The sequence below is a fragment of the Suillus fuscotomentosus genome (genome assembly GCF_016647785.1).
Source record: "Suillus fuscotomentosus strain FC203 chromosome Unknown F5891scaffold_177, whole genome shotgun sequence".
Classification (NCBI taxonomy): Eukaryota; Fungi; Basidiomycota; class Agaricomycetes; order Boletales; family Suillaceae; genus Suillus; species Suillus fuscotomentosus.
This window is the reverse complement of record NW_024539689.1, coordinates 57,406-84,046: the sequence shown is the minus strand read 5'-3', so window position 1 is coordinate 84,046 and position 26,641 is coordinate 57,406. Positions and strand designations below refer to the sequence as shown.

General features: G+C 48.8%; 5 protein-coding genes across 5 annotated transcripts; 1 reads left to right on the top strand and 4 right to left on the bottom strand.

Annotated features, from left to right (window-relative positions):
- Positions 1–3,601: 3,601 nt before the first annotated feature.
- Positions 3,602–5,231, bottom strand: F5891DRAFT_1217222 (uncharacterized protein; the record flags this gene model as incomplete). The annotated part of the gene is made up of 9 exons (XM_041369334.1): positions 3,602–3,640; positions 3,678–3,723; positions 3,753–3,815; positions 3,871–3,923; positions 3,972–4,297; positions 4,356–4,442; positions 4,477–4,836; positions 4,894–4,914; positions 5,024–5,231. 9 exons carry the CDS (start codon positions 5,229–5,231, stop codon positions 3,602–3,604), a joined length of 1,203 nt encoding a protein of 400 aa, XP_041217207.1.
- A 1,051-nt stretch (positions 5,232–6,282) lies between these two features.
- Positions 6,283–6,744, bottom strand: F5891DRAFT_892023 (uncharacterized protein; the record flags this gene model as incomplete). The annotated part of the gene is made up of 1 exon (XM_041373307.1): positions 6,283–6,744. A coding segment is annotated over one exon (462 nt), but the record flags the coding sequence as incomplete, so codon positions are not given.
- An 11,699-nt stretch (positions 6,745–18,443) lies between these two features.
- On the bottom strand, positions 18,444–19,579 carry F5891DRAFT_1217221 (Lactonase, 7-bladed beta-propeller-domain-containing protein; the record flags this gene model as incomplete). The annotated part of the gene is made up of 3 exons (XM_041369333.1): positions 18,444–18,832; positions 18,881–19,083; positions 19,167–19,579. The coding sequence occupies 3 exons, from the start codon at positions 19,577–19,579 to the stop codon at positions 18,444–18,446; spliced, it is 1,005 nt and encodes a 334-aa protein (XP_041217205.1).
- Positions 19,580–20,162: 583 nt separating this feature from the next.
- F5891DRAFT_1075351 (uncharacterized protein) lies at positions 20,163–20,975 on the bottom strand (the record flags this gene model as incomplete). The annotated part of the gene is made up of 6 exons (XM_041363373.1): positions 20,163–20,291; positions 20,345–20,403; positions 20,452–20,521; positions 20,559–20,729; positions 20,754–20,918; positions 20,952–20,975. The coding sequence occupies 6 exons, from the start codon at positions 20,973–20,975 to the stop codon at positions 20,238–20,240; spliced, it is 543 nt and encodes a 180-aa protein (XP_041217204.1). The 3' UTR covers positions 20,163–20,237.
- Positions 20,976–23,781: 2,806 nt separating this feature from the next.
- F5891DRAFT_920355 (uncharacterized protein) lies at positions 23,782–25,346 on the top strand (the record flags this gene model as incomplete). The annotated part of the gene is made up of 6 exons (XM_041373770.1): positions 23,782–24,090; positions 24,146–24,370; positions 24,434–24,613; positions 24,667–24,863; positions 24,919–25,126; positions 25,182–25,346. Coding segments are annotated over 6 exons (1,284 nt in total), but the record flags the coding sequence as incomplete, so codon positions are not given.
- Positions 25,347–26,641: the final 1,295 nt, after the last annotated feature.

The window sequence follows — 26,641 nt, the reverse complement described above, 5'->3', positions numbered from 1 at the left end:
TTCTGAATACCGAGTCCCTGATCCCCAATTCCATATTCACCCAACATAAACCATGAAACGCAAAATACTGACATATGCTATCTCCAATGGTCTGGATACCCTGACACCCAACACAGTTGCCGAGCTCCGGGTCTCCGAGCCCCGACCTCCGAAATTCGGGACTCGGGACCTGGGCGTCCGGAACTCGGTATTCAGAACAGTGTTGAGTCCGGAGTCCACAATGTCGGGGTTCAGGGTTTTGTTAAATGTGTATGGCAATAACAAATGTTAATTCGAGCGTATTTATACATCTTCCCCCAGTCTCAAATATCACTTGCTGAGGTCCGGGTGTCGGGACTAAGTACCCCGGCACTCAGGACTCCCATATGTCAAGTCCCGAGTTCCAATTATTGAATACCGAGGCTTGCATCCAAATTATTTAGTCCCACATATCACTTGGGAAATGCTCAAAATTGAGTATTGAGGTCCGGATCACAATTGGTACATGGTATTCATTTGTTGGAATGTATATAGGTCACAATGCTTGCTCTTTGTTTGATCTTTCACAAGCTGTATGGACCATCCACACTAGCCCATCCACATGATGGAACACCAGCATAAATATGAACAGCATCCCTCATATACCATGCCCAAGCAATCCGATCCCCTTCCACATCATACACTCCATGTCTCACAATCTTTCCGGAAAACGCAATCATACAGCCGGAATTGTACTTGAACTCCAGCTGAAGGTTTGGCATTGTCATCCGAGCATTAGAATAGTCCCCCACGGTGGTGAGAATGTCGAAGCATTCAGCAATGGACATGTGGTCTCGATGATGGGGGGTTTCCCGATTGGAAATGATGGAGAGGGTGTTAAACACGGATGCCCAGTACTGCAGGGCCTCCGGCATCTGTGGCAGATCCTTGCTTACTGCTATATTTCCAAGGTTTGACAAGGTTCTCAACCCTGCCCAGTACTGCTCAGGATGCATGACTCTGAGTGCCGCGGACGCGATGGCTGCTGGCCTTGCAATGGCTTTGAGGATATTCTCGCAGGAAGGTCCCTTCAATGATGCAGATACCTCCGGATCGGACACATTCTTTGGGATTGGTAAGTATGACTGCCGGAATCACCATCTCATCAGATCCTACCTCGTGTCCCTGTTGAAACCATGCCGGAGATAGATTGATGCATCCGGGAGTTGCTCCAACATCTTCCGAGCCCCGGTTGAACAACCTTTGATTAGTTCGCCAATTGCCATCAGCCCTTACACTTTTTTCGAGGCTTGGAGAGAGCAAATAGGTGGCCTCCCTGATTTCCTTCTGTAGGTTCCATTAATATTCGATATCCATCGAGTAACAATGTATATTACACACCTGGGTGGTGTCTGTCAGGGCGTCTGGGAGATACCATGCAATGATGGCACCGGATGCATCAAGAATTATTGCAGGTTCATCGACCAACCTTTTGCCTTCATGGCCAGGAGGACACCTCTCAAGCAACCTCGCCTCTTTATGTTCATTATGCCCGGTGTCCTTCGGGGAGATCAATTTGCTATATCTTGCAATATCCATCTGCATCTGAACTGTCATGCAGGAATTTGAATGATAAATAGAATTTTCCAAATCTGCAGGAAGACCCACTGGGATTTTTAGATGCCTTTATGAGTACATCAGCCAAGCGATCGCACGCCATCACCAGATCAGTGTCTAGGTTGGGGGAAGGTATGACTGGGCCTCCTCCAGTCTTCTCTGCCTTGAATTTCTGTTCGGTATATTCCCCTGCTTCATAAGTCACAGTCAGGGCCCAAGTGCGCTAGATGTTTATGCTATCAGGAGGGGAAGGGGAAGAACCGTTCATGCTGGATGTTAATCTTGGGAAATCAGACGCTGAATGCTGGATGTCCGGACTTTGGTGTTATAGGGGGTGGAGATAGAGAGGATCAGATAAGGGAGCGATGGATAATTTTGGCTGCTGTCAAAGATGTATTATTATCCATTGCTCAATGAAATACTACCTGATTGGAAGTGTGCTGGTCATCAGATATTCATTTGTCGACTCCCGGGTCCCGGTACTCGGAAGTCGGTACGGTTGACCCATATTTGAGTGGTCGGAATTTGGCGTCTCATAGGGCAACACAAGCTTCGTACTGCCATATCAGGAGATCACCTGCTGCTCCTGGAACTCGGTAACTGTGATTTATTACCTCCTCTGAGTAAGGTTGACTCGCTGGTCATCAGATATTCATTTGTCGACTCCCGGGTCCCGGAACTCGGAGGTCGGTACAGTTGACCCATATTTGGGTGGTCGGAATTTGGAGTCTCGTAGGGCAACACAAGCTTCGCACAGCCATGTCAGGAGATCACCTGCTGCTCCGGGAACTCGGTAACTTTGATTTATTACCTCCTCTGAGTACAGTTGACTCACATTTTGGTGGTCAGAACTTGGCTTCTCGTAGGGCAACACAAGCTTCGCACCGCGGATTCCATATTCTGCAAGACAACCTAAGCACCATCAGAGGCCATGTCAAGAGAGCACCTGCTGCTCTCTTTAGAAACATCTGAACTTCGGTTGGCCATTTAACACGGAAAGTATTAACTAAATTATGTGTTGAGTTCCGGGTCCCGGAACTCGGAACTCGGAACTCGGTACAGTTGACTCCAATTCTGGTGGTCGGAACTTGGCTTCTCGTAGGGCAACACAAGCTTCGCACCCCGGATTCCACATTCTGCAAGACAACCTGTGCACCATCAAAAAGTATTAACCAACTTATGTGGTGAGTTCCGGGTCCTGGAACTCGGAACTCGGTACAGTTGACTCAAATTCTGGTGGCCGGAACTTGGCGTCTCGTTGGGCAACACAAGCTTCGCACTGCCATGTCAGGAGATCACCTGATGCTCCGGGAACTTGGTAACTTTGATTTATTACCTCCTCTGATTTGGTTGATGTACAACTACCTCAGCTCCATCATGTCTACAATTATGATACACATGGGCCCACCCATCTATATTGTATACCACCCTCGGCCCACCGGTCTAATACAACATCCCATACAACACCCTCGGCCCACCGGTCTAATTAATATGCGTCTGGGCCCACCCGTATAATACAATATTTTATAATACCCTCGGCCCACCCATCTAATTTAATATGTGTCTGGGCCCACCCGTGAATGTGATAACAAGTACCTACCCATCTATCTCATACACATCTACCTTAATACACCCATCTGCATAATATCCAGCTACCTCGGCCCACCCGTCTACCTAATATTCATTTACATCGGCCCACTCATCTACTCTATATATTCCCTGCATGGGCCCACCCGCCTCCATCAGGAATAATTTGCCTCCCGGCCCATCTGTCATAGTCGAGAATATTTTTATCATGGGCCCATGGTCCGCTGGCCCGTATCATACGGGATATTATGCACGTCCGTTCCCTCGTATTATACGGAGATAGGTCACTGTAGTATGTGCCTCAGTCCCTCTGCGTAGCCCACTGACAGATTGCATTTCCCACCACTCATGATCGCTGGCCTGACGTCCGGTGTTTGGTTCATCCGGTTAATCGTCTACCTCGAAGTTGCATGCTGGATATGGATACCCGTTTGTTTTCCTATGGTGTGCTGTTCCGGAGGATTTTGGGGATGCTCACCTGCAGTTGTTCAACATGGAGGTTGGAGGTGTCGCACCTTTTCTGATGCGAGTCCCTGGGCCCTGGCATAAACAGTGCTGAGGCTGATAGAACAACTCCAGAATAGAATCACCTCACTGAGTGTAAGACTGGGGATGGTCGCCAGTCAGAAGCGAAAGTGTAGTTTTCCCGGAACCTGTAATAGCGGATCAAAATCCTAAAGCATCGGTTTCATGCAAATGTTGATGCACCATTCGCGCCAGAAGGTGCCAGCGCAGATGGTCCAATTGATATTTTTGAGCACCTGGATCGAAACATTGTTATTGACACGGAAACAGTGAATAATAGTTACCTTGCGTGGGCTGTATGATACGTTTACGTTCTTCATGTCAACTACTGGCTTTCCATGACCAAGGCCAGACTGCAGATATGACTGAGTGGTGCTTGCCATTTTATGCTCAGCTTCCTTTGCGTTTGCGTGATGTTCCGCATCCTTGGACATGATTTCATATTTGACACCTGTCAGGATAGTTTCGCCCATCACTAGAGCAATGTGCGAGATCCAGTCAAGAACAGGGTCCTGGATCCTGAGACCCATGATGATGCGTGGACTGAGAGACCCGTGCAGTGACTGAAGGACATTCAGCAACATTGGGCGAGTATTGATATCAAGGCGGACTGGACAAGGTACAGCCATCATACTTCATGCTCATCATATTTAAGTTCAATCACTCACTTAAAGATTTGTCAGGTACGAGGAGCTCTGGTTCAGACAAAATAGCCTTCACGATGCGTGCTCGACACATCTGGCCATTTGATGAAGCTATTAAAAGGTAGATCCAACAGGGAGGAAAGACCTAGTCTCGAGGTTAGGTCCTCAAAGATGCCCTTCTTTACTTCATTTTGTGCAATTTCAACGGGAGTCTTCACCTTTCCACCTTTCGGCTGGACGTTCGGAAAGTCGTACTCTCCAAACATACTTTCTCGAAGGTTGATACGGTCTTCTTGTCTGACTGCGCCATATGGAGAAGTGTAGTCGTAGAAGGCACTACCTGCTGCACGGGGCCGATGCGCAAATGACACAAAGGCCACACAGTGTGGGTCGCGTAGGATGAAGATGATGAGAATAATACCATTCAGCCAGCGATGCATGTTCATACTGAATGGTGCAAGGGGAAGGACGATGAGTAATGCCAGCATCGAGACCACTGCATAAACTGCACGGCACGTCAGTTCACTAGACCAATGCAACACGAAATCCATTGGGCACTCACCACCAGAAGGACTGGCTCCATCTGTGAGCGTCTGATTCATCGCAAGGAGCAAAATGACGCGATATGAGACATCAGGATAACGGGCAGCGGAACAACTAAAAGCTGGGCAATCTAGCGCTCTGCTCTTCACCTGATGGTGTGGGTTGGCCATGCTGAGCGATGAGAGGTGTAATCTCTGTCGGCTCAGTTTCCTCAATGACGCCTACGCGCTGGTCGCCGTTCTCAAAGTCATGGTGGCCGTTCTCGGCAGTGTCCATGGCATCATAGTGCACACCTCGCACCTGATGCCTTTGCCTTCCAATTTCTTCCTCATCTTCATATCCCCGAGCACCAGCCATGTCTTCCACCCATGCAAGGATGGCACCAAGGAGAACCACCGCATTCCAAGTAGTTATACCTAAGTTATACGGACAGTGTGACAGTTGAGGTGGTGAGGTTTGACGCGGCATCTGCTACTTGTGACGCGGCAGTGACGAGGTTTGACGCGGCATGGAGGAGGTTTGACGCGGCACAACTTGCTTGACGTGGCACTGATGCGCATGTGACGTGGCAGCTGATGCAGTATGTGCTATGGTTGACGCGGCACTGTAGTAGGCCTTGATGTGGCATAGAGTGTGGATGTTGATATTAGTACAGAGACTGTGAAGATATTTGGGAGAACTTGTTGTGGTGTGAGTAGTGCTTGATGCAGCCTAAACGAGGCTTCTGACATGCCATGGTAGGGGCTCGACGTGTTGGTGCAGGGTATGGAGAGTGGATCAAACTTGGCAGGGTGAGGTCGAAGCTTGACGCAGTGAGACAACATTTGACACTGCATCTGAAAACCAACATAGATGAACGAATTAGAGGTAATGCAACAATATAGGACTGACGCGCAAGATGCATACTAGTAGTATGAATGCAGAGGACAAGCACTGTAAATTTGGTGAGAGGTGAATACAGCACTATAGAGCCTGTACGCAGGCAGACACTCATATGTTGATCCTTAATGATGATTCAAAGTGTTTGGAATGCGATATGAAGTTGTGTAAACATGATTTGTACATGGGAATTTGTTACAGTGCTGCGTCACATATGCCGCGTCAGTGCCGCATCACAGGCGCGTCACGACCGCGGCAGGCGCGGCAGGGCCGCGTCAATTTCACCTGGCCCCGGATAACACCACGTGAAAATGCATCGCCAGTGATGATGTTTGCATGGGGACGAGAAGTGCTCCAGGACGCCAGAGGAGCGCGAGAAGTCGTTCGGAAAAGTAGTGGCCGTCTTCAAAATTTCAGTCAGTAAAGTCATACAGTACAGTTTGATTAAACCGTTCACCCTCTTGCCGCAGCACCTTCAAGGTTCTAGAAGGTATCAGTGTATTGACCCACGGATGCTCTATGAAACTGGCAGTGAGATGAGTGAGTGCAAAGCAAAGGCAAAAGGCAAAATTACAGCATACACATGCGTTCCATTCAAGCCGTCCTCTTCGCCATTATGGATGTTGAACACCACCGTCCGGCTGGGCCTATTCCCTGCAAAGTACTTCACCATGCTCAACAGCGTCACCACGCCCATACCATTATCTGTGGCACCAGGAGCGGTACTGACAGAGTCCCAGTGTGCACTGAGAAAAAGCCCGCCTGACTCTTGATACTCCTTGTCACTCTCCTCGACCTGGAGCAATACATTGCCAGAATCGTAATATACTGCGTAAGAGTTCATGGAGAGGAGTCCTGAAGCCCAAGACGCATTTGAAGAAAGGTCGAAATTCAGGGAGACATGGTTGTAGGAGGAAACGATGTCCTTCATGCGGTTCAAGATGTAGGAATGAACTAAAACATTGGCATGTGAGTTGAAAGGGTGCGGACGAGCGGCCGCCTGAAAGAGCTAAAGTAAATTATTGCTGATGCTACTTGGGGGAGTTGGGACAAGATGAGAAGATGCGGAAACCCAGTAGAGTGAACAAAAAGCAGGAGGTTATAGAAGCGAGGTGAAATGAAATACTATGAATAGTAGAGTAGTGACACCCATGCATATCGTAGATGCTAACTCCCAGGAAAGTGATTCTGGAGATGAATACCATACACCAGCGTAAAAGCTGACCAGGAGGAGTGCACAAGAGAGCCAACAACATAGGTAGGTAATAGACTGTTGCAAAAAAAAAGGAGCAATTGGCCATTTGTGTTGAGAGTCTGCATCAATCTTACGTTAAACATTACCATAACAAGAATTTAAAATTACGTACATTTAAACTACCAGGCCCCACATAGATGAGGTGTTCGAGTTTGTATTGGTTGATGAGGCTGGTGATGATAGCTATATGAATTGCATTAAAAAAATTAGCGTACAAGCATATAGGCATGTACAAAAGGCGGCGAGATATAACCCCATAAATATAATTGCACCAGCTGGGACTACATTGATCCAAAGTGCCACAGATGGTGGCCAGTTTGCACTGATGAGTGCAAAAATGGCTGCTGTAGAGACTCGCGCGTCTCAATGCCGAATATACGGCCTTTACCCATACATTCCTATATGTTACAGCTCTACTCCTAAGTACCAGTCTCGCGCGCGCCTTATCCGAACTCGCGCGCACTTAGGCGCGCCTTACCTACGCATGCGCTATATGCGCGCTTCGCGCGCCTCCTCATAGGTCTTCACGCTATCGTCTGTCCATCCGTCCCATGTCCTTACTGATTCGCTGGTGCATTATTTCTATCTTATCCATTGAACTAATAAAATCTTCGGTCCGACATCTGCGCTACTTATAGAAAGTTTATTTAAACTTAGTTATAATTAGAGTTGATATGGTTACTCGGTTCGGGAGCGTGCTCGGAAGCGCGCCATCTCCATTCTTAAATACAGAAGGGTTTCCTTTGGTTCTGGGACTTACTTTCCCCTTATCTTTGTGTACTGGAAAGTGTATAGATCACCTCCTCACTTGTTATAAGATCTTATTCTCCTGTCAATCATCCATCTGGGCATTCACTCCTCAATAGGACCTTTCCCTTAACGCTCAAGGCGCGCCTTCGCTTCGCGCGTGCGCATTCTCGAACCTCCCGCTCACGCGCGCATCTCGCACGCCTTTGCCTCGCGTACACAAGCCTTCGCGCGCGTTATCTTCTTGCGCCTGTTAGCGCCCGCCTAGCTCATAGAGTTTCCCTCCACTTTATTTCGAGGAACTTCTCTCAGTAGTTGTCCCTTGGGTCGAGTTGTTGTCTCATATCCCGGTCTTGCTGTTGAGCACCCTTTTGTTTTAAGTGTTTTCACATCTAGTCAAGATTCCTCATCTACAACTGGAGCCCACCGCGAGGGACACTTCTGAGATAGAAGGTCGGCGCCTCAGACCCAACAGTCGCCGCATAGCCAGAGAAGAAGCCATCGCCGCATTCGACAGAGCGGTAGAATCCATTATACCAGGACCCTTATTCATTCAACACACGCGTGGTCGCTCGCGCAATATATCAGAACCTCCGCAACCAGATCCAGCGCTCTTCGCGCGCGCGCCTAGACAACTGATATCGCCAGTCACGCCCTCGCCTGAAGAATCCGTCAAGGAAGAGTCGTCAGACGGCTTCGAAGCAATAGATAACCCAAGGAGCCAACTTCCCGGAGCATTCCTCCACACGCCCAATCAACCTCCTTTTAATACTTCTAATCTGTCAGCGCTAAGCGCGCTGACCGAGCTTGACGACTCTAGCGACACTCCACTTAACGTGCCAGTAGTCCCCGCGTGCGAGAACACGCTTCCTACAACGGGAATACCTAAGATCAAGCAAGAAGCCTTAGAAACACCGCGCGTGCCATTTTCAATTCCAGGCGGTACCATTATATAAAACCTTCCTTTCACATACGCACGCCAAGCACCTGTCAGTCACAAGATCCCCACGCCTGCAATTTCCCAACCGCCCGTCATGTCCACAGTAAGAACCAGAATGCCTGTCCGTGGAACAACGGACGCGCCTAAATTTGATGGCACAACCAACAACCTCGCCGACTTTATCGACCTATACGAGCAGCTCACTGACGACATAGGTCTACAAGGTCTCGATCGCATTAAGGGTATCATCTGCTACCTTGAGCGTGATGACCGAGAATTATGGGGTGGAATGCCGGAGGCGCAAGTAAGCGATTACAACGCGTTCATGAAAGAAGTCAAGGTAATGTATCCCGGATGGGATGGCAAAAGGCGCTACGCGCTTTCGGATCTACAAGCCATCGCGCGCGAATACGCGAACAAGACGATGCCCTCGTACCAGGAGTTAAGCAACTACCTTCGCGCATTCAAGAAGGTCATGCAACTGCTATTGGCAGAAGATCGCATTGGTAAAGCCGAGCGCGATCGCATATTCATGGAAGGGATTCCCAAGGATACTCAGGTGCTAATACGCACACGCCTCATGATCAAATTTCCTGATCACTACCCGCAGGATCCATACCCGTTCATGGACGTCTTTACAGCTGGACATTTCGTTCTGCCTGCAAATGCGCCTGCAGCTAGCGCGACGCCTAGCGCGCCTATGGCAACGTCATTCACTAACTTAGTCACAGCTACCACATCAGCGCAATCACCCGCGCAAGGTACAGTAACCAAGCGCGAATATAAGTGCGAAGCGCCAATGTTCAATGACTGCGCCTTTTGCGGCAGTCTCGAACATTACTACCCTCGTTGCGCGGAGAAACAAAGGTATATTGATGCGGGTAAATGTAAGGTTAGCGAAGAGATGCACAAGCTTGTCTTGCCAAATGGCGACTGGATTCCAGGCCGAGGATTACTCAAGGAATGACTAGATCGACATCACGCAAGTCGCGCGACACCGGATACGACCACCAGTACAGGCGCGACAGCGGGACTATTCTATCGCGCGTCTGACGAGATCGACGCGGTAATTGAAGTAGGCTCATCTGCGTTTGTGCACACAGTCACGCAAACGGAACTCGATGAGGACGACGAGACGGTGGATCTCATGACTGAAGCGATAGCCTATGTAGCTGCAAGGCGCGACCAGAAGCGCAATGCCAAAGGTAAAAATGTGCGCTTCGACGGTGTAGAAATACCCAGCGAAATGCACGCGCGCCCGAGACCTGCATCTAAGCAAGCCACAGTAGAGGAGGAGATAATCTCTCCCGAAATACAAGCTTCGTCTGACAAAGGTAAAGGAAAGGAGGTAGGGAAAGTAGCGCCGTTAAGCGCGCCAATAAGCACGCCAACAAGCGCCAAGGCGCCTCCTAAGGGCGCCTCACCCTCATCGTCAACACCATCATCGTCCACGCCAGTATCGTCATCATCGTCATCCCCATCCCAATCTTCAGCATTGCCACCATCGTCGTCATCAACACCAACCCAAGCACCAGCACAGTCACCATCATATCGTTATGCATTCGCGCTTGAAGACAAGGAGGCCGACAAACGCGTTGTCGAGGGCCTCCTCAATTCCAATCTCAATATCCCAGTAAGGGAATTATTAGCTGTATCTCCCGATGTTCGCCAACACTTCCGCGAACTTACGACCAAGAAGCGTGTCACAGTAGGCGCAGTATCGGTGCACGAATTATCAGGGCATCCCGCGACCGACCAATGGCTAAAGCAATACGAGGATGTGTGCATGCGAAGCGACGACGGTAAAATCGTCGTGGATCACTTCGCGCCCCTGCGCTGTATTCGCGCTAAGACATTGGAAGGGCGCACTCTCACCTGCATCTTAGATCAAGGCGCGGAAGTAGTAGTCATGCCAAGGGAAGTATGGAAAGAGCTCGGCATACCGCTCAGGTCGGACCATAGCCTCAATATGGAATCAGTGAACACGTCACGCGATGCGACACTAGGAGTCATAGAGAACGTCCCGCTTGATTTTGGCGCAGGACCCTTATACTTCCAAGTCCAGGTCATCGAGCGCGCGACCTTTGAAGTTTTACTAGGGCGCCCATTCTTTAAGCTTACCTCGTGTCGCACATTTGATCTGCCTGATGGAGAGCAGGATCTCATACTGACTGATCCTAACGCGCGCAAAGAATTGCACATTCCAACCCTACCTTGGGTCAAGCGACAGCTCGCAAGAGACGTGAAGTGCGCAAGTCATGCGCACTCGCACACGCTCAAGAAGGAGGAACAGGGTTTTTAAGTATCGATGATCTGCAGCATTCGTGGGGAGAAGCCCATAAGCATTCGTCTTCCCAAGTATTTTCCTTATCGCATCAAGTTTCGCATTCTCGCATCACGCCTAATGCGCCGCGCATAGCGCGCGCGGATAGCGTGTCCCATTCTTCGCTCTTAAGGAGCAACAACGCATCGCCTTTAGTCTCTACGCATCAATTTCCTTCATCTTCTATCCCGCAGTATTCAGCGCGTTATGTGCATCTAACATCCACGCAGACCGTTATAGATAAGGCGACTATCGACGCCTTTAATTCCTTTTATTATTATGATCCTGTACTTCATGCGCTGGTCTATAAACCAGTCGCGAAGAAAGTACGCATGGTACCTACCACTATGCCCGCAGAGTATAGGGTAGTGCGCCAATTGCCAGATGATCCGTTAGCAGGATTACCCGACTTACCCACCCATCCCCCAGAGTTCGCGCCAGGCGCGCGCAGATAAACTAGACCTTGACCCAGCAAATTGGCTATGGCCAGAAGAACTCAAGTTAGTGCGCTGGCTCGTGCGCGTACACGAACTCGCATTCACATGGGATGCCTCAGAGCGCGGGCGCCTCAATGAGACCTACTTCCCGCCATACAAGATTCCTACGGTTCCGCACACGCCATGGTCTCAGCGCAATATTCTGATCCCGCCAGCCACCTTAGATGAAGTAGTGCGCATCATCAAGGAGAAGATCTCGTCAGTATATGAACCATCAACGGCCGCGTATCGCTCGCACTGGTTTTGCGTAGTAAAGAAAGATGGAAAATCCTTGCGCCTAGTTCACGACTTGCAGCCGCTCAATGCGGTAACAATTCACGACGCGTCACTTCCGCCTTTTGTTGAACTTCTCGCAGAAGTGTTCGCTGGATATGCGGTGTACGCAATATTGGACTTATATTCAGGTTATGACCAGCACACGCTTCACGTAGACTCGCGCGACTTGACGACCTTTGGAACACCTTTGGGTCCTCATCAGCTAACCACTCTTCCTCAAGGACATGCTAATGCTGTACAGGTTTACCAAGGCGATACCGCGTTTATCCTGCAACACGAGATTCCAGAATTCACGTCGCCATTCGTGGATGATGTTCCGATCAAATCAGTGCGAAGACGGTTCATACGAGACAATACCCGAAAACGCAGGAATCCGGCGCTTCATCTGGGAGCATTGCATCGTTGTCAATCGCATCCTACAGCGCCTAGAGAACGTAGGCGCAACCGTATCCGCATCAAAGTTTGTTCTAGCCGCGCCTACGGCAATCATCGTCGGACACAAATGCACATTTGAAGGGCACGTACCAGAAGAATCCAAGGTACAGAAGATTCGCGACTGGCCAGAACCCACCAATCAGTCGCAAGTGCGTGGATTTTTAGGAACTTGCGGCGTCCTGCGCATATTCATTCGCGATTTCTCGCGCATCGCGCGCCCGCTAGTTAACCTCACCAGGAAAGACGCGCCATTTATATTTGGCCCTGAACAGCGCCAAGCCGTGCAGACCCTGAAGGACTCAATTCTAGAATCGCCTGCGCTAAGGCGCATTGACTATGATAGTGAGCGCGAAGTCATTCTAGCAGTCGATACTTCCAATATCGCTGTTGGATTCATATTGCTGCAGATAGGTGAAGACGGAAAGCGCTATCCAAATCGATTTGGCTCAATCGCGCTAAACGATGTGGAAAGGCGCTACTCTCAAGCGAAGCTAGAACTCTTCTGACTCTTCAACGCAGTGCGCGTATACATCTTTGGGGTGAAGAATCTGACGGTGGAGGTAGACGCGAAGTATATCAAAGGTATGATCAATAATCCGGACTTGCAGCCTAACGCGACCATCAACCGATGGATCGCGGGTATCCTTTTATTTTCATTCAAACTCGTTCATGTATCTGCGCAAAAGCATAAAGGCGTTGATGGTCTCTCAAGGAGACCAGTCGCTGAGGAAGACCCCATAGAGGACGATAATCATGAGGATTGGATTGATCGCGCATACTCGTTCGCTATCGCGCTTTTGAACGATTGCACGCATCGTATAGCTGGTGGTTCGGGTGACATACGCCACGAAGCGCATCGCACATGTTTCATCTCGCAGAGCACGCGCGTACCAGCGTTGCGCGTATACTTTGATGTCGCGCAGATGGAAGAACCAGAACCAGATATCCCACGCTCGGACGCGGCGCGCGCGCAAGACACGCTGATGACCACTATAGAACAGTTTCTTACCACACGCGAAAGACCCACTGACGTTTCAGATGAAGAATTCGAGAAGTTCATGAACAACGCGGCGTGTTATTTCGTTCTGGAAGGCAACCTATGGCGCAGAGCATCGCACGGCAAACATCAACTTGTGTTACCTCCAAACAAGCACTATCGCGTTCTCAAGGAGGCGCATGACAACTTAGGGCACAAGGGTATCTATACCGTCAGCGCGCGCCTACGGCTACGCTTTTGGTGGCCGCGCATCATCGAAGACATCAAATGGTACGGACAAACGTGTCACGAATGCCAAGTTCGCCAAACGAGGAGGCTGCATATTCCTCCAATCGTCCCCATACCAGGAGGTCTATTTCGCAAAGCGCACATCGACACGATGAAGATGCCCAGAGCAGGCGGATATGAATACCTCGTGCAAGCGCGATGCGCGCTAACGTCGTATCCAGAATGGCGCATGCTGCACAAAGAGAATACTAACACGCTAACTGCTTTTATTTTCGAGGAGCTCTTGTGTAGGTGGGGCCCGATCACAGAGATAGTGATGGACAACGCGCCCGCATATAGGCTCGCAGTAGACGAGCTTGCGCGCAAATACGGGATTCACCCGATCCGCATCTCGCCATATAATTCTCAGGCAAATGGTATAGTCGAAAGACGACACCGCGATGTCCAGGAGGCCATCATTAAAAGCTGCAACGGAGATTATTCTCGCTGGTATCAGGTAGTTCATTCAGTTTTCTGGGCCGAGCGCGTCACCATTCATAAAGCGACGGGTTTATCGCCCTATTTCATGATGCATGGCGTCGAGCCAATATTTCCCTTTGATCTTGCAGAAGCGACGTTCCTCGCGCCCTTACCAAATCGAGGCGCGTTCACCACCACTGACCTTATAGCATGGCGCGCGCGCCAATTGCAGAAGCGCGTAGAGGATATTAACGCGATTAGGGATAAAGTAGTCGTGGCGCGCTACAAGTCCATACGCGATTTTGAGAGACGCTTCTGTGCGTCTATCAAATCGCATGACTTCGAACCCGGCGCCTTAGTATTGGTATGCAACTCGAAGGTCGAATACGAGCTGAGCAAGAAGACGAAGCCACGCTATTTGGGACCTATGATCGTAGTGCGTCGCACGAAGGGAGGCTCATATATGTTGGCCGAGTTGGACGGCGCAATATCAAAACTTCGGTTCGCCGCATTTCGCGTCATTCCTTACTACCCGCGTAGCGAGGAGCGCGTATCGGTAACCGAAATGACTGGAGTAGACGACGAGAGTATCGACGAACTAGAAGCGTATGAAACTGTAGAACCCGATGAAGATGAGCCCAAGCGCGCGCAAGACGATTAGCGCGCGCGACCATATTCCACGCGCCCGCGCATCACCCAATCATATTCACGCGAACGTGCATCCCTCAAAAACATAAAAACAAAAACACCAGATAATACGAAGAACACAAAAATATTTCATTAAGTACATACTCTCAGTTTTACCCCGGGTTTCGTCCGGTGATATCTCTCATATCATTTGTTCATATAACGCGCATTGCCTGCACATAAACCCCACAGACTCTAGAATATATCAAATGCACCAAGAAACACGCTAATACCCTGCAAGTACATACTGATCACTATCTTAATTGTATAGCGCACGCATAATCACCTCATTAGACTTTCACTTTCTAACGTGCGCGCGGCGCCGCGCACTTTTTTTTCTAACTTTCATTCAAGCGCGCGCGCGTCATCGCCTCGGCGCGCATGGCGCAACATGGCAGGAATAGATGATGGAAGGCGCACGAAGAAGACAAGACGGGCGCGCACCCCACAGAAAATCAGTAAAGTCCATTGCATTACCTTGATCTCGTCGCGCGCTTGTCATTTACTTACATACTATTCATTTTAATTTCTTAAGCCCAGTGAATCAGATAAGGACATGGACATGGACAAGGCAACACAAGATATATTGTACAGGCGCATTGGCGCTCAGAAGGAGTACACAGGCGCATTGGCGCCTAGGAGACAAGAAAAACAAAAGAGAGGTGCATCTACTTAAGGGAGTCGTTGATCTGCCTCTCCAATTCAGCCCACGCGTTGGACATGGCGAAAAACTTGTTGGAATAGTTGAGGAGATCCGCCTGTTGGGCGCACGCATACTGGCGCATCTGGAGAGTGGAAGTGCGCAAGTGCGCATTTTCCTCCTTCAAACGCGCAGATTCCGCGCGCGCCTCTTTCAACTCCACCGCTGGATCCTTGAACTTGTCCTTTCCCTTAGGCGCAGAACCAGACGCCAAAGGACCAACGGCGCACACAGGAATATCGCACGAGGCGCGCACGACCTTCTCCTCCACAGAGCGCTCTCCAACAATCTCCACATCCATCCCCGACTCCTCGGATTCTTCTTCATCCTCAACCGCAATAGAGGAAGCGTTTTCCTTTGCAGACTCTGCGATAGGGCGCTTGGGCATCGGTTTGCGCGGGTGCGCCTTAGGCGCATCAGTAAGGTTGCGCTTAGCTAATCCACAGCAGTCAGTGGCGCGCGCCAATAATAAGACAAGAGGCGCGACTTACAGAAAGTGCAAGCGCGCTTGGACACATCGCAAGGAGGGCACCGGCGACCAGGCGCGCCTCCACAGTCAATGTCCTTGGCAATGCAGGTGCCACAGCGCCGCGCCTTGTTCACAGACATGTGCCCGGCGCGCAGCTAGCGCAACCAAACATGTTAATAGAGTGGCATGCCAACAGGAAACAGAAGGCGCACCTTCTTGCTGGCATCAGTACCAGACGCGTCAGTGGCGCGCGCCTCGATTTCGGACGCACCAGTGGCGCGCGCAGCTTGCATGGGAGGTGTCTGAGGAACTGACGCAATCGCCTTCGCCTTCCAATCCTTCACGACCACCTCAATCTCCTTACAACTCTTCCGCCCCTGCTTTAACAACTCCGCGCTTTTGTCGTCCATCTCCAGCGCCACCGCCAACACACCCGCGCGCGTAGAACAACCGTTCAGAGTAGCCTAGGAGTGTCAGTCCACAACCAAGACCAATACATGTAAGTGCACTCACCAGTACTGAATACCACTCGCGCAACCACATCTCTTGATCCTCGAGGAGTTCCAGCTTGAGTTCAGGCACGGACATCACGCATCCTTCCAGGGAGACTAGGATGGAGGCCCAAGCGGTGAAGAGGCAGTCAGTATCGGATTCCGCGCTAGCGTCACCCATAGGCACGTCCTCAGGAAGCCCTTGCGCCACTGGAACAGGCTCAGGGGAAGGAGTAGAGTTCAACATAGCAACAGTGAAAGTAGGCATGGTGAAAGATTGATAACAAAGAAGTCAAGAGATCGCGAGAACGCGTCCATCTTCTTATCAACATCTCCTCCGATTACATCATTGATGCTCGCGATCATCAAAGGACGGCCCTACTCTCGCGATCACCTGATCCCTGTCTATCACCACCTCTCTAAGTCCAAGATCCCGCGCTATAGCACTGAGTGGGGACACTCAGAATGTAAGTCCCCAGGAGATGTAGAGACTCGCGCGTCTCAATGCCGAATATACGGCCTTTACCCATACATTCCTATATGTTACAGCTCTACTCCTAAGTACCAGTCTCGCGCGCACTCGCGCGCGCCTTATCCGAACTCGCGCGCACTTAGGCGCGCCTTACCTACACACACGCTATATGCGCGCTTTGCGCACCTCCTCATAGGTCTTCGCGCTATCGTCCGTCCATCTGTCCCATGTCCTTACTGATTCGCTGGTGCATTATTTCTATCTTATCCATTGAACTAATAAAATCTTCGGTCCGACATCTGCGCTACTTATAGAAAGTTTATTTAAACTTAGTTATAATTAGAGTTGATATGGTTACTCGGTTCGGGAGCGTGCTCGGAAGTGCGCCATCTCCATTCTTAAATACAGAAGGGTTTCCTTTGGTTCTGGGACTTACTTTCCCCTTATCTTTGTGTACTGGAAAGTGTATAGATCACCTCCTCACTTGTTATAAGATCTTATTCTCCTGTCAATCATCCATCTGGGCATTCACTCCTCAATAGGACCTTTCCCTTAACGCTCAAGGCGCGCCTTCGCTTCGCGCGTGCGCATTCTCGAACCTCCCGCTCACGCGCGCATCTCGCACGCCTTTGCCTCGCGTACACAAGCCTTCGCGCGCGTTATCTTCTTGCGCCTGTTAGCGCCCGCCTAGCTCATAGAGTTTCCCTCCACTTTATTTCGAGGAACTTCTCTCAGTGGTTGTCCCTTGGGTCGAGTCGTTGTCTCGTATCCCGGTCTTGCTGTTGAGCACCCTTTTGTTTTAAGTGTTTTCACGTCTAGTCAAGATTCCTCATCTACACCGCCATGATTGTGGCACTGCTAGCTGTGTATACTAAGCGTGCTCGAAGACGTTTCATCAGTTTCTCGAACTTGGATCCATCGGTCCGGGCCGCGTTGAGGTCGTCCCACGACGTGCCTACCATATATAGGCAAACTGGCACAGCCACATTAGAGGTAAGTATTGCATAATCTATTTGACGTGCTTACCATTGGTGATGAAATCGATGAGACATCCGCTACGATCGAATGTGTTGACAACCAGCTGAGTGTTGGCCGACATGTCGCTTTGAGATTCGGATGTGGTAAGAGTACTCATTGAAAAATCAATTGTTTTCACATTTCTTATATACTAGCGGACATACTTTATCAACATATGACTATATTTAATTATATAATAGAACATGCCAATCTACAGTTCTCTCGAGAACATCCCTAAAACCGCCCCTTCGGACTGTTTTGCGCCAGAAGGGCGGTTTCAGTGACCCTCTGGTTCTCTCGATCGAGCTTCTTCCTTAGTATCTCCGCGCACCATATCGGATTCCGATGAAATCTCGCTGTGATCACATGAAAATCCCCCAGCTGTGAGGATATTCCCAGTGGTATTGGCTTAAACATTTCCACATTCTCTACGAATCATCCTCGTCACATCAATGCATCATATATCATCGGGATTTCAGCTGTTCATGTACTGTTTTGCCGTACTACACAACTGGTATCCTCGACCTGGTGTGACAGACACCATAAATGCTACACTCCAGCTGGCGAGCAGATGTATGTCCACCAATTCACATCTTGACTTCTCGGTGCCACAAGAAGCCAGTGGGATGGCCCATGGGCCACAATGTCTTCACCGAGCTTCGCAATTTCTTGGAGTCCCTTGCCACTATCAATCCTCTCAAATACCCTTCACTCCGCCACCTTCCACACCACCTACAACCAGATACTTATCTTCGTCACCTCCAAACACCATTCCCCGGACATGAATTAGCCCTGTACGCACTTCGTTCACAAGCTCTGGCTGACCCTCTCTGGCAGCAAGAGAGAATATTGCAATCGTGTAACCCTCTGAATGAGGGTCATTTCTGTTCGGTGTGTAGATGAATGTTTCAGGGAAGGATGTGTTGGGTTTGGGTAGTAGAATTTCCGCTGCGAACATGGTATCCGGTATCGGTAATGCAGAAAGTGTGAACAGAGAAGTAAGACGAGCAGGGGGCACCGGAAGCAGCGGGAAGGTATGTACAGCAAGCTTTGAGGTGAGCTCCAGTAGTGTGTAAAGGGTATTTCCTGTTATGATAATCAACAAAGTTTTAAGAGTAGAGGTTAGTGACACACCTCGAGCTGTGATATGTCGTGGGCCACCCCCTGCTTCAAAGTCAATGTGATCGCGAATGGACCACTTGCCATCATTCCGTTCAGTGAGTCTCCAGACCTTGTCTGTACCTAAATCTGGGACAAGGAGCTCTTGCTCCGTTTGGTTCAGTGGATTGAGGATGATTTGATGGGGGTGAGATGAAGATTGACGAGTTTTGTCCAACCTACAAGCTCAAATGGCATCAAAAGCGTCCATGGGTGTGGTAAGAGTATGTAAGGGGGCGAATGTTGATATCGGAAGGGTCACGATTGTGCCCGAGGTGTACTAGATGCAGACGCGGATGCAAGAAAGGGAACATTAGAATAGGTAGAGCTGACTTTTTGGGGACTTACATTTCGAATGATAAGCTCGTCCTCTGCGACAAGAAGGCTGCAAGGGTCTGCACCACCACTCTTGGCCCTGGCCACCACTTCTCCTTCTTCGACGGTTCCACTCCAGCCATACTTGATCGCGGCAACCTCTCCATCTGCCTGTTCAAGCCCTGTATATATGAGGAATTTATTGGACGGATGAGATGTGATCCATGACGGATGGTGGCCGACGATTGTTCGGGCCAGAAGATTAAGAGTCGGAGATCCTGTCGACGGTACTGGATCAAAGGACAATGTGTGGATGGAGTCAGTGTATGAACGACAAAGATCGTGAGTGGTGCCATGCATGTTGTCTCGTTTACAGGTAGATCGTTGATAAAGAGGACTGTGGGATTTCGTGTTTCACCAACATGATATACGGTGGGACAATGTTCGGAGGCTGACATTGATTGAATTGTCCCCATGCCCAGATCTGCAGACCCAGTGAAAGTCGGACGCATGGGTTTCAACCCACAGCAACGCACATATACTGTGGTTGTCGTTGACGGGGTAGGTGACGAGTAATAGGACGGGAATGGCCAACGGTCACCGGTTCACTTATAGTAGTTGTTCTTTGCTATGTAGCAGCACGCAAATAGTATAAGGGGAGAAATTTGAAAATTACAAAGACTTAGTGGGGCTGCAAAGAGAGACGGTTGACACTTTTACATAATATTCGCACGAGTTTACCAGTGCGCTTATTGCGCCTACTTACCAGTGAGCCACCGTCAAAGGCATTCTTCCCAGTCTGAGTCGAACACGGTGTCCACAGCCACCTATCATTATGAAGCTAAAATCACTGATATGAATGTCCCAGATCAGTTCGGCAACTAGCGCATTTGGAATGCATCGAGCATGTATCATGGACTATTGACGATGCAAGCTGGTCATGTCCTAGGAAAAGCTCTAAAGATGAAATTTAAAGGACTCGACATGGACTACACATTACGCCACAATGAAACTACCTCTAGCAAATGAACGGTCTCCCAACTTGGCTATTGGCGTAGGCTTCAGCAATGAGCTATCATCAATATTAATCAGATGAGTGTCGGATGCGAAGACACGAACACTGACCTTTATCGACACATAAGTCCCAGCGACACAGATGAAAATGCCGGAAATTATAGTCAACACTGCGAGTGTTGTCCCGATTGGTCGTCATTTGAGCCCGTCCATGCCACCCTCGAGATGATATGCGTCATGCAACCAGAAGAATCCGGCCAAACCATACATGTACCATGCGGCAGAGGGCTGCCATGATGCCGATTAGGTAGGAAAATATCGGAACTGCGATGGCAAGAATTACAGCCATAGCTGAGCCTGCAAAACACAGCAGAGTCCAAACCATCCAACCGAGTAAGGTATGCGAATGGACGTACTCTGAATGACGAAATATTCGAACAAACACAAGCTTTGTAGCTGTATAAGTGTATAACCCGGAATAGAGAAATAGTGAGGACTAGACCAAACAGCAAGGCATCACTGACAACAGAAAATTTGGGAGAGCAATGGCAAACACTGCCTTTGCCCATACCGGAGGAAGAGAAAAGAGGACCAGGGACTGGACTGTGTTTCCAATGTAGACATACATGACTCCACTGAAAACAACATAGAATACTGTAGCGAAGTCCTGTAGACACCATGCTGCCTGAAAATGGCCTTCAGTCACAACATCGAGTACAGGAGTGTCCTCGGGTTTACGCATCTCAGATACCAGAATAAAGAACCTGTTGTAGGTCAGTTTCAGAATATCGTGCCCAAAAAGTCATACATGAAGTGTCCTAGTAAAGTATTTAGGAACGTTGATTAACATCGCAAAATTCCGTACCTGCATATGCAAAAACCTAATGAGCAGATAAGCAACGCAAGTTACTCGAAGACATAAGAAGGTACCCACAGGATTTGGAGGCAGTTACGGTCGACAGTCCAGGAACTGGGTTCAGCCCTGCTCCAATCATTAATATTGCAATGAAACCAGCTATGGCAATGACTGCTGCACTAAGAAGATCCATCCATGCCAAACGATCCAGTGTCCGCGGTAGCGAAATTAAGAAAGCAATTAATGGTGCCAGTGATGATAACCAGATACATACTACACATGCCCTGATTCGAAAGCGTTGACAGTGCCTGCTGGCTGGAAAGTAGTCCAAAGCCCTGTTTGAGATAATTCAATTGCGACATATTAATATTCCAGTTAACTCGGTGACACACCGAACCAAACACAGTGAAAGAAACAGTTCCGAAGGCAAGCACTTCCCGAGCCACAGGTCCGAACATAATGTATCAGCATTGCCTAGAGTATCTTAGGTGTTTGAAAATCACCGACGACAGAATTTATTATCCATAGTATGCACATTAGGATGATTCCACGTCGATGAGCAACTTGGTGGTGTCCACAATCCCTCCGTGAAGTCCACCTCGACGTTCGACACGGCGTCAGTAAAATGTCGGATCTCGTTCCTAATCGAAAGTTGAGGGAAGATCATGAAAGCGCCACAACCTCAGTCGTAATGTCCCCTGAAGGACAATGAATGATCACCGGCTCGTACGACAGGATGCTTCGTCTGTGGGACTTGACGACAGGCATTATATTGAAGAAGATGGAGGGGAATTGCCATAAAGTGCGGCCATTGGCGGTATCATGAGATGGGCAATTGATAGCAAGCGGTGGTGAATCATCATCTGGCATGGAGAAGTGGGGAGTATCTCGTCCAAGTAATATTAATGATGGTCGCTGCAACATGGCAGATGCAAAGAAGTTCAGTACTTGGGTCAACTGTGTTCGGTATTCGCCATCCGGCAAACTTCTTGCCATCATGGCAAATAGCAAACTCAATTCGGACACGAAGGAATGTGTCGCAGACATGCTAGACATTAAATTTTAAATATGGGAACAGAGCAGACCTGAAGACAACGACTTGAATTTACTCGCATGGACACCCGCCTTCTCTTGACGTGCTATCGCCTTGAATACAGGAGTGTGATACATCTGCATCAATGTTAACCTGGAAGGAGGTCGGTAATGATGACGCTAATTCAGAGGTATGTTTTCATTAATGACTCTAGAAGCGCTGCTTCTCCAGTTCTTCATCACACACCGGCGGTTTTGGAGTTTTGCACTATGCAAGATTTGTTTTGAAATGTTAGTGATAAAGTTGGCATTCTTACTATACATTTTGACGCAGTAAAAATGAAAAAATTGGATGAGTGGCCAAATCCTAGGCAAAATTCTACATTTTATGAATCATTTTGACGTTGTCAAAGAAAGACATTTAACCGACAGCAAGATCTGAAGAAAAATGATCGAACATTTTGATTCAAATCTTACATGGGGGTAAAACTCCTTTCCAACAGGTAAAATGTGTTTTAAAATTTTTATTTCAAATTTTTCTCAAATCTCACCCCATGTAAGATTTGAATCAAAATGTTCGATCATTTTTCTTCAGATCTTGCTGTCGGTTAAATGTCTTTCTTTTACAACGTCAAAATGATTCATAAAATGTAGAATTTTGCCTAGGATTTGGCCACTCATCCAATTTTTTTCATTTTTACTGCGTCAAAATGTATAGTAAGAATGCCAACTTTATCACTAACATTTCAAAACAAATCTTGCATAGTGCAAAACTCCAAAACCGCTGGTGTGTCACCAATATAGCCACTCGCAGGAAAATGGCCTGGATAGAAGCACCTCCGAGCGGTGTTTAAACTCCGCTCGATGTTTTGAACGGCCATTGTCAGAAATTTCCGAAAGTGGTTGCAATGACGTGATGTTGACACGCTGTTTGCATGCCATTGAAATCAATTGAAATGCCTCCTGAAATGATAAGGTAATCTGATGGCTGAGTTTCAATATATTGCAAGTCCTTTGTAACGTTAGATCATAGCTGTTATCAGCGCCTGCAGTACACTCTTCGCGTTCTAGCGCATTCCTTGCTCTATTTCCCCACCTTAACTCTGTTTACATACCGCTGTACAATACTGTCAACTACATGGGTCCAGAGCGCACAAAGTATTGTAATTTATGCGACCAGGATATCAAGCCATGAGGATGGACCACCCACCACAAAGCTTGCGAGACGAAGGCAGCCAAAAGACAGTGGGATCAGGTGGTTGTAGATGCGATTCGCAAGGAGAAAGGTGCGTCTGTTTTATCTTTGTCTTAATGTATCGTCGAAGCTAATTGTATCAAAATACAGCATCAGATTCGTCATCGAGACTCGACAAACCTCAATCAGCTATTCGTATCATCCCTGTACCAAGTATGTCATAGTATTTTGTTTTTGTTATGCTATCTACGGCGCTCACAAACTCACAGTTGAAACGCAAAATCACGCAGAATTCCTCGATGTGGACTTCGGTCATGATGATCCAGTGACCGGTCCAGGTGAGTTGTCAACACTTAATTGTTTTCGTTGATCTCACTAACACTTGGGCCGTGTACCCTATTCAATACAGGCCCTTCTGCACTTAATGAACTGGAAGTTGTGGCTGCAGTCCCCACCTTCAATCAAGACGACATCAAGATCGAGTATCATCCAAGTAGCGGCATCGAGGCCAAGGTATACGTCTTTGATAGCTTTGAGCGTTGTGCCTCAGAATTCCTTGCCCCCCCACCTGATGGCCAACCTTGGCGTCCGTTCAAATCTCGGCTCGAATTCGAAATTGCCGAGATCATGCTCGAGGTCGGCTTTAACAACCAACAATCTGATCGGTTCATCAAGCTATGTCACCGCTGTGCTGTGGGCAAGGAGAAGTTCACGTTCAAAAACCACAAGGATATCCACAACATGTGGGAGGCAGCCTCACACCGCATTACAAAGGTGATATATCCTACTTCTACTTTAAATGAGTCTGACAAAGTATTATGAAGTATAGTTTACGAAGGAAGTGATCTCGATCCCGTTTGCTGGAGATGAGGAACTACGGGAATACGACGTACATTACCGAGACCTTTGGGAGTTGGCTGCCGATATGCTTCGGAATCCCCGCCTCTTTCCATACTTCACGTTTGATGCACACCACCTGTCGAAGTTTGATGGTAATGCATTTGTTTCTTTTGTTGATGAGCCTTTCACTGCGCGAGATATTTGGGATGTGCAAGTATGTGACGATACTTTGTAGTTATTTATTGTGTCCTTATTTCAATGTATCATTACTTTGCAGTTGCAACTCCCTCCAGGTGCGAAGCCACTGGCATATATACTCTACGCGGATAAGACGAAACTCTCCTCCTTCGGTACCGCAAAAGGGTATCCGGTCTACGCTCGTTTAGCAAACTTACCGACTGCAATTCGAAACGGGCGAGGTACAGGTGGCGGGTATGTGGTGGGATGGCTGCCGATTGTGCAGTTTCCTTTAGTGACTCGCTGTTAGTGCTGCTGATGCAGTTTACATAGGTCAAGGACGAAAAATTACACTCCGGAAAGCCCAGCTGGGTAGACTTTAAAAATACTGTCTGGCACAAGTCATTTGCCAGGATTATCTCTTCGTTAGCCTCAAAATCGCAAACGGGGCAGTGGTTCGAATGTCTAGACGGTATCACGCGCTGGTTCTTTCTCTGTATCCTCATTCTATCAGCTGATTTTGAAGAACAGTGAGTATTTATTTCGTTATTACAGTTGTGAATAGCTTAATGGTATCATTACAAGATCTGTCATGTCGCTTACTCAAGGAATCATGAGTCTTTGGCCATGCCCCATTTGTTTAGTTCCCCGAGACGACCTGTGGGACACTTCAAAATCATATCATCGGCGAACATCGAATGAGTCGCAAGCAGTTATAAATGCTGCGCGTGTGAAAGACACCTTCGAAGAAAGAGAGGAACTTTTGAAAGAACAAGCACTTCGTTTGATTGATGTGAGTGAGTATTTCTACATGTCAATATTAAAGATTCATTGTCTTAATTTATTAGAATGCATTCTGGGCAGTAGCATTCACCTGCGTGTTTCGAGCATTGTCACATGACCATTGTCATTTCAATCATGGTGGGCTCTGGTCACGCCATCTCTGGGTTGAACTGCAGAAATACGTTGTAACTCTCGGAAGGGGAAAAGTATCGCAAGTTGACAATCAGTTTGTGTTACGCACTCAAATAGATCTGTTATGCGGAGCCCTAAGAGGGGCGTCGTCCGCTAATGTTCGTGACGTAACCGGAAGGGTCCGGTGTAGCGACTGAGACTGGCGACGTCGAGTCGGCAGATATCAGAGACGCGCGTGTCACGTGACTTCTAAGACGAATGTCTTCAAAGTCACTGACGTTCTCAAAGTAAGGACAGTCTTGTCCGAACGATGAGTAGTCGATCGAGGTAGACTTAGGCGCGATGAGCACCTAAGAAAAAGATACTAGAGACTGAAGCTGAGGGGGCTTCAGAGGGAAGTATGTTCGAGGGAAGATTGAGTAGATTCAAGTTAGGGAATCTAGTACAGAGTGACCGACTACTTATACTAAGTGGAAAGGGTTAAGGGCAAGGCTACCGTACTGTAGGTAAGGGCAAAGGGGAAACGGAAAGGGTATAGGTACGCTGGTAGCAGAGCCTGATTAGTGATGTAAGGTCGAATGCGGAATGAGACCGAGAAACATTGGAACGAGCCAACGGTAAATGATACAATGTGCAGCAAGCACGAGTCAAAGGAAAGATAAGACAAGATAAGGAAAGCCACATTGGTGGCACGAGTCAGAACGAGTCATAGCCCGAAGGCACGTGCACACGTTGGTGCGATAGGAGGGGGATGAGGGACGGGAACGGTCCCGAGGATCCGGTCAACGGATAGTCGGTAGAGAAGTACGAGCCGGAGGCATACGAGGGCGAGGACGAAGGGGAAAAATGATAGGGGGGCCATGTAGCCGATGTTACTTGTAACATTACCCCCGTTTCAAGGTAGAGTTCCACGAACTCTTTAATCGTCGTCCAGGGGAACGTAGTCGTCCTGGTTGTTATACCACGCGGGGTCGAAGTCGAGATCTTCGAGCCAGGAGGCGGCTTCGATTGCATTCTCTTTGCGTTCTTGCTCAAGGCGAGCGGCGTCCTGGTCATACGCAGCTTCGAGCTGCTGCATGTCCCTGTAGAACCGGTCGGAAGAGGTTCCACAGCGAAGGATCTTTCTGCCGTCGAGTCGAGGGCAGAAGGGAGTGAGATGTTTTGGGGCAAATTGCCCACAAATGCGGCAGAAGTATTGCGCGCAGTGTTTCTGTTTGTGTCCATAGACACGGCACTGGCGGCAGACAACGTTGCTGCAGTAGACCTGGGTGGTCTCGGTGGCATCACGACGCGCGTTGTTGATGGCGTCTTCCTGGGCTTCCTCGCGAGGATAGTGCCTAGTGAAGTTCTGGGTGCGCGGGCGATGCGCGTGGGAGAGGGGTAGTCCTAGGGA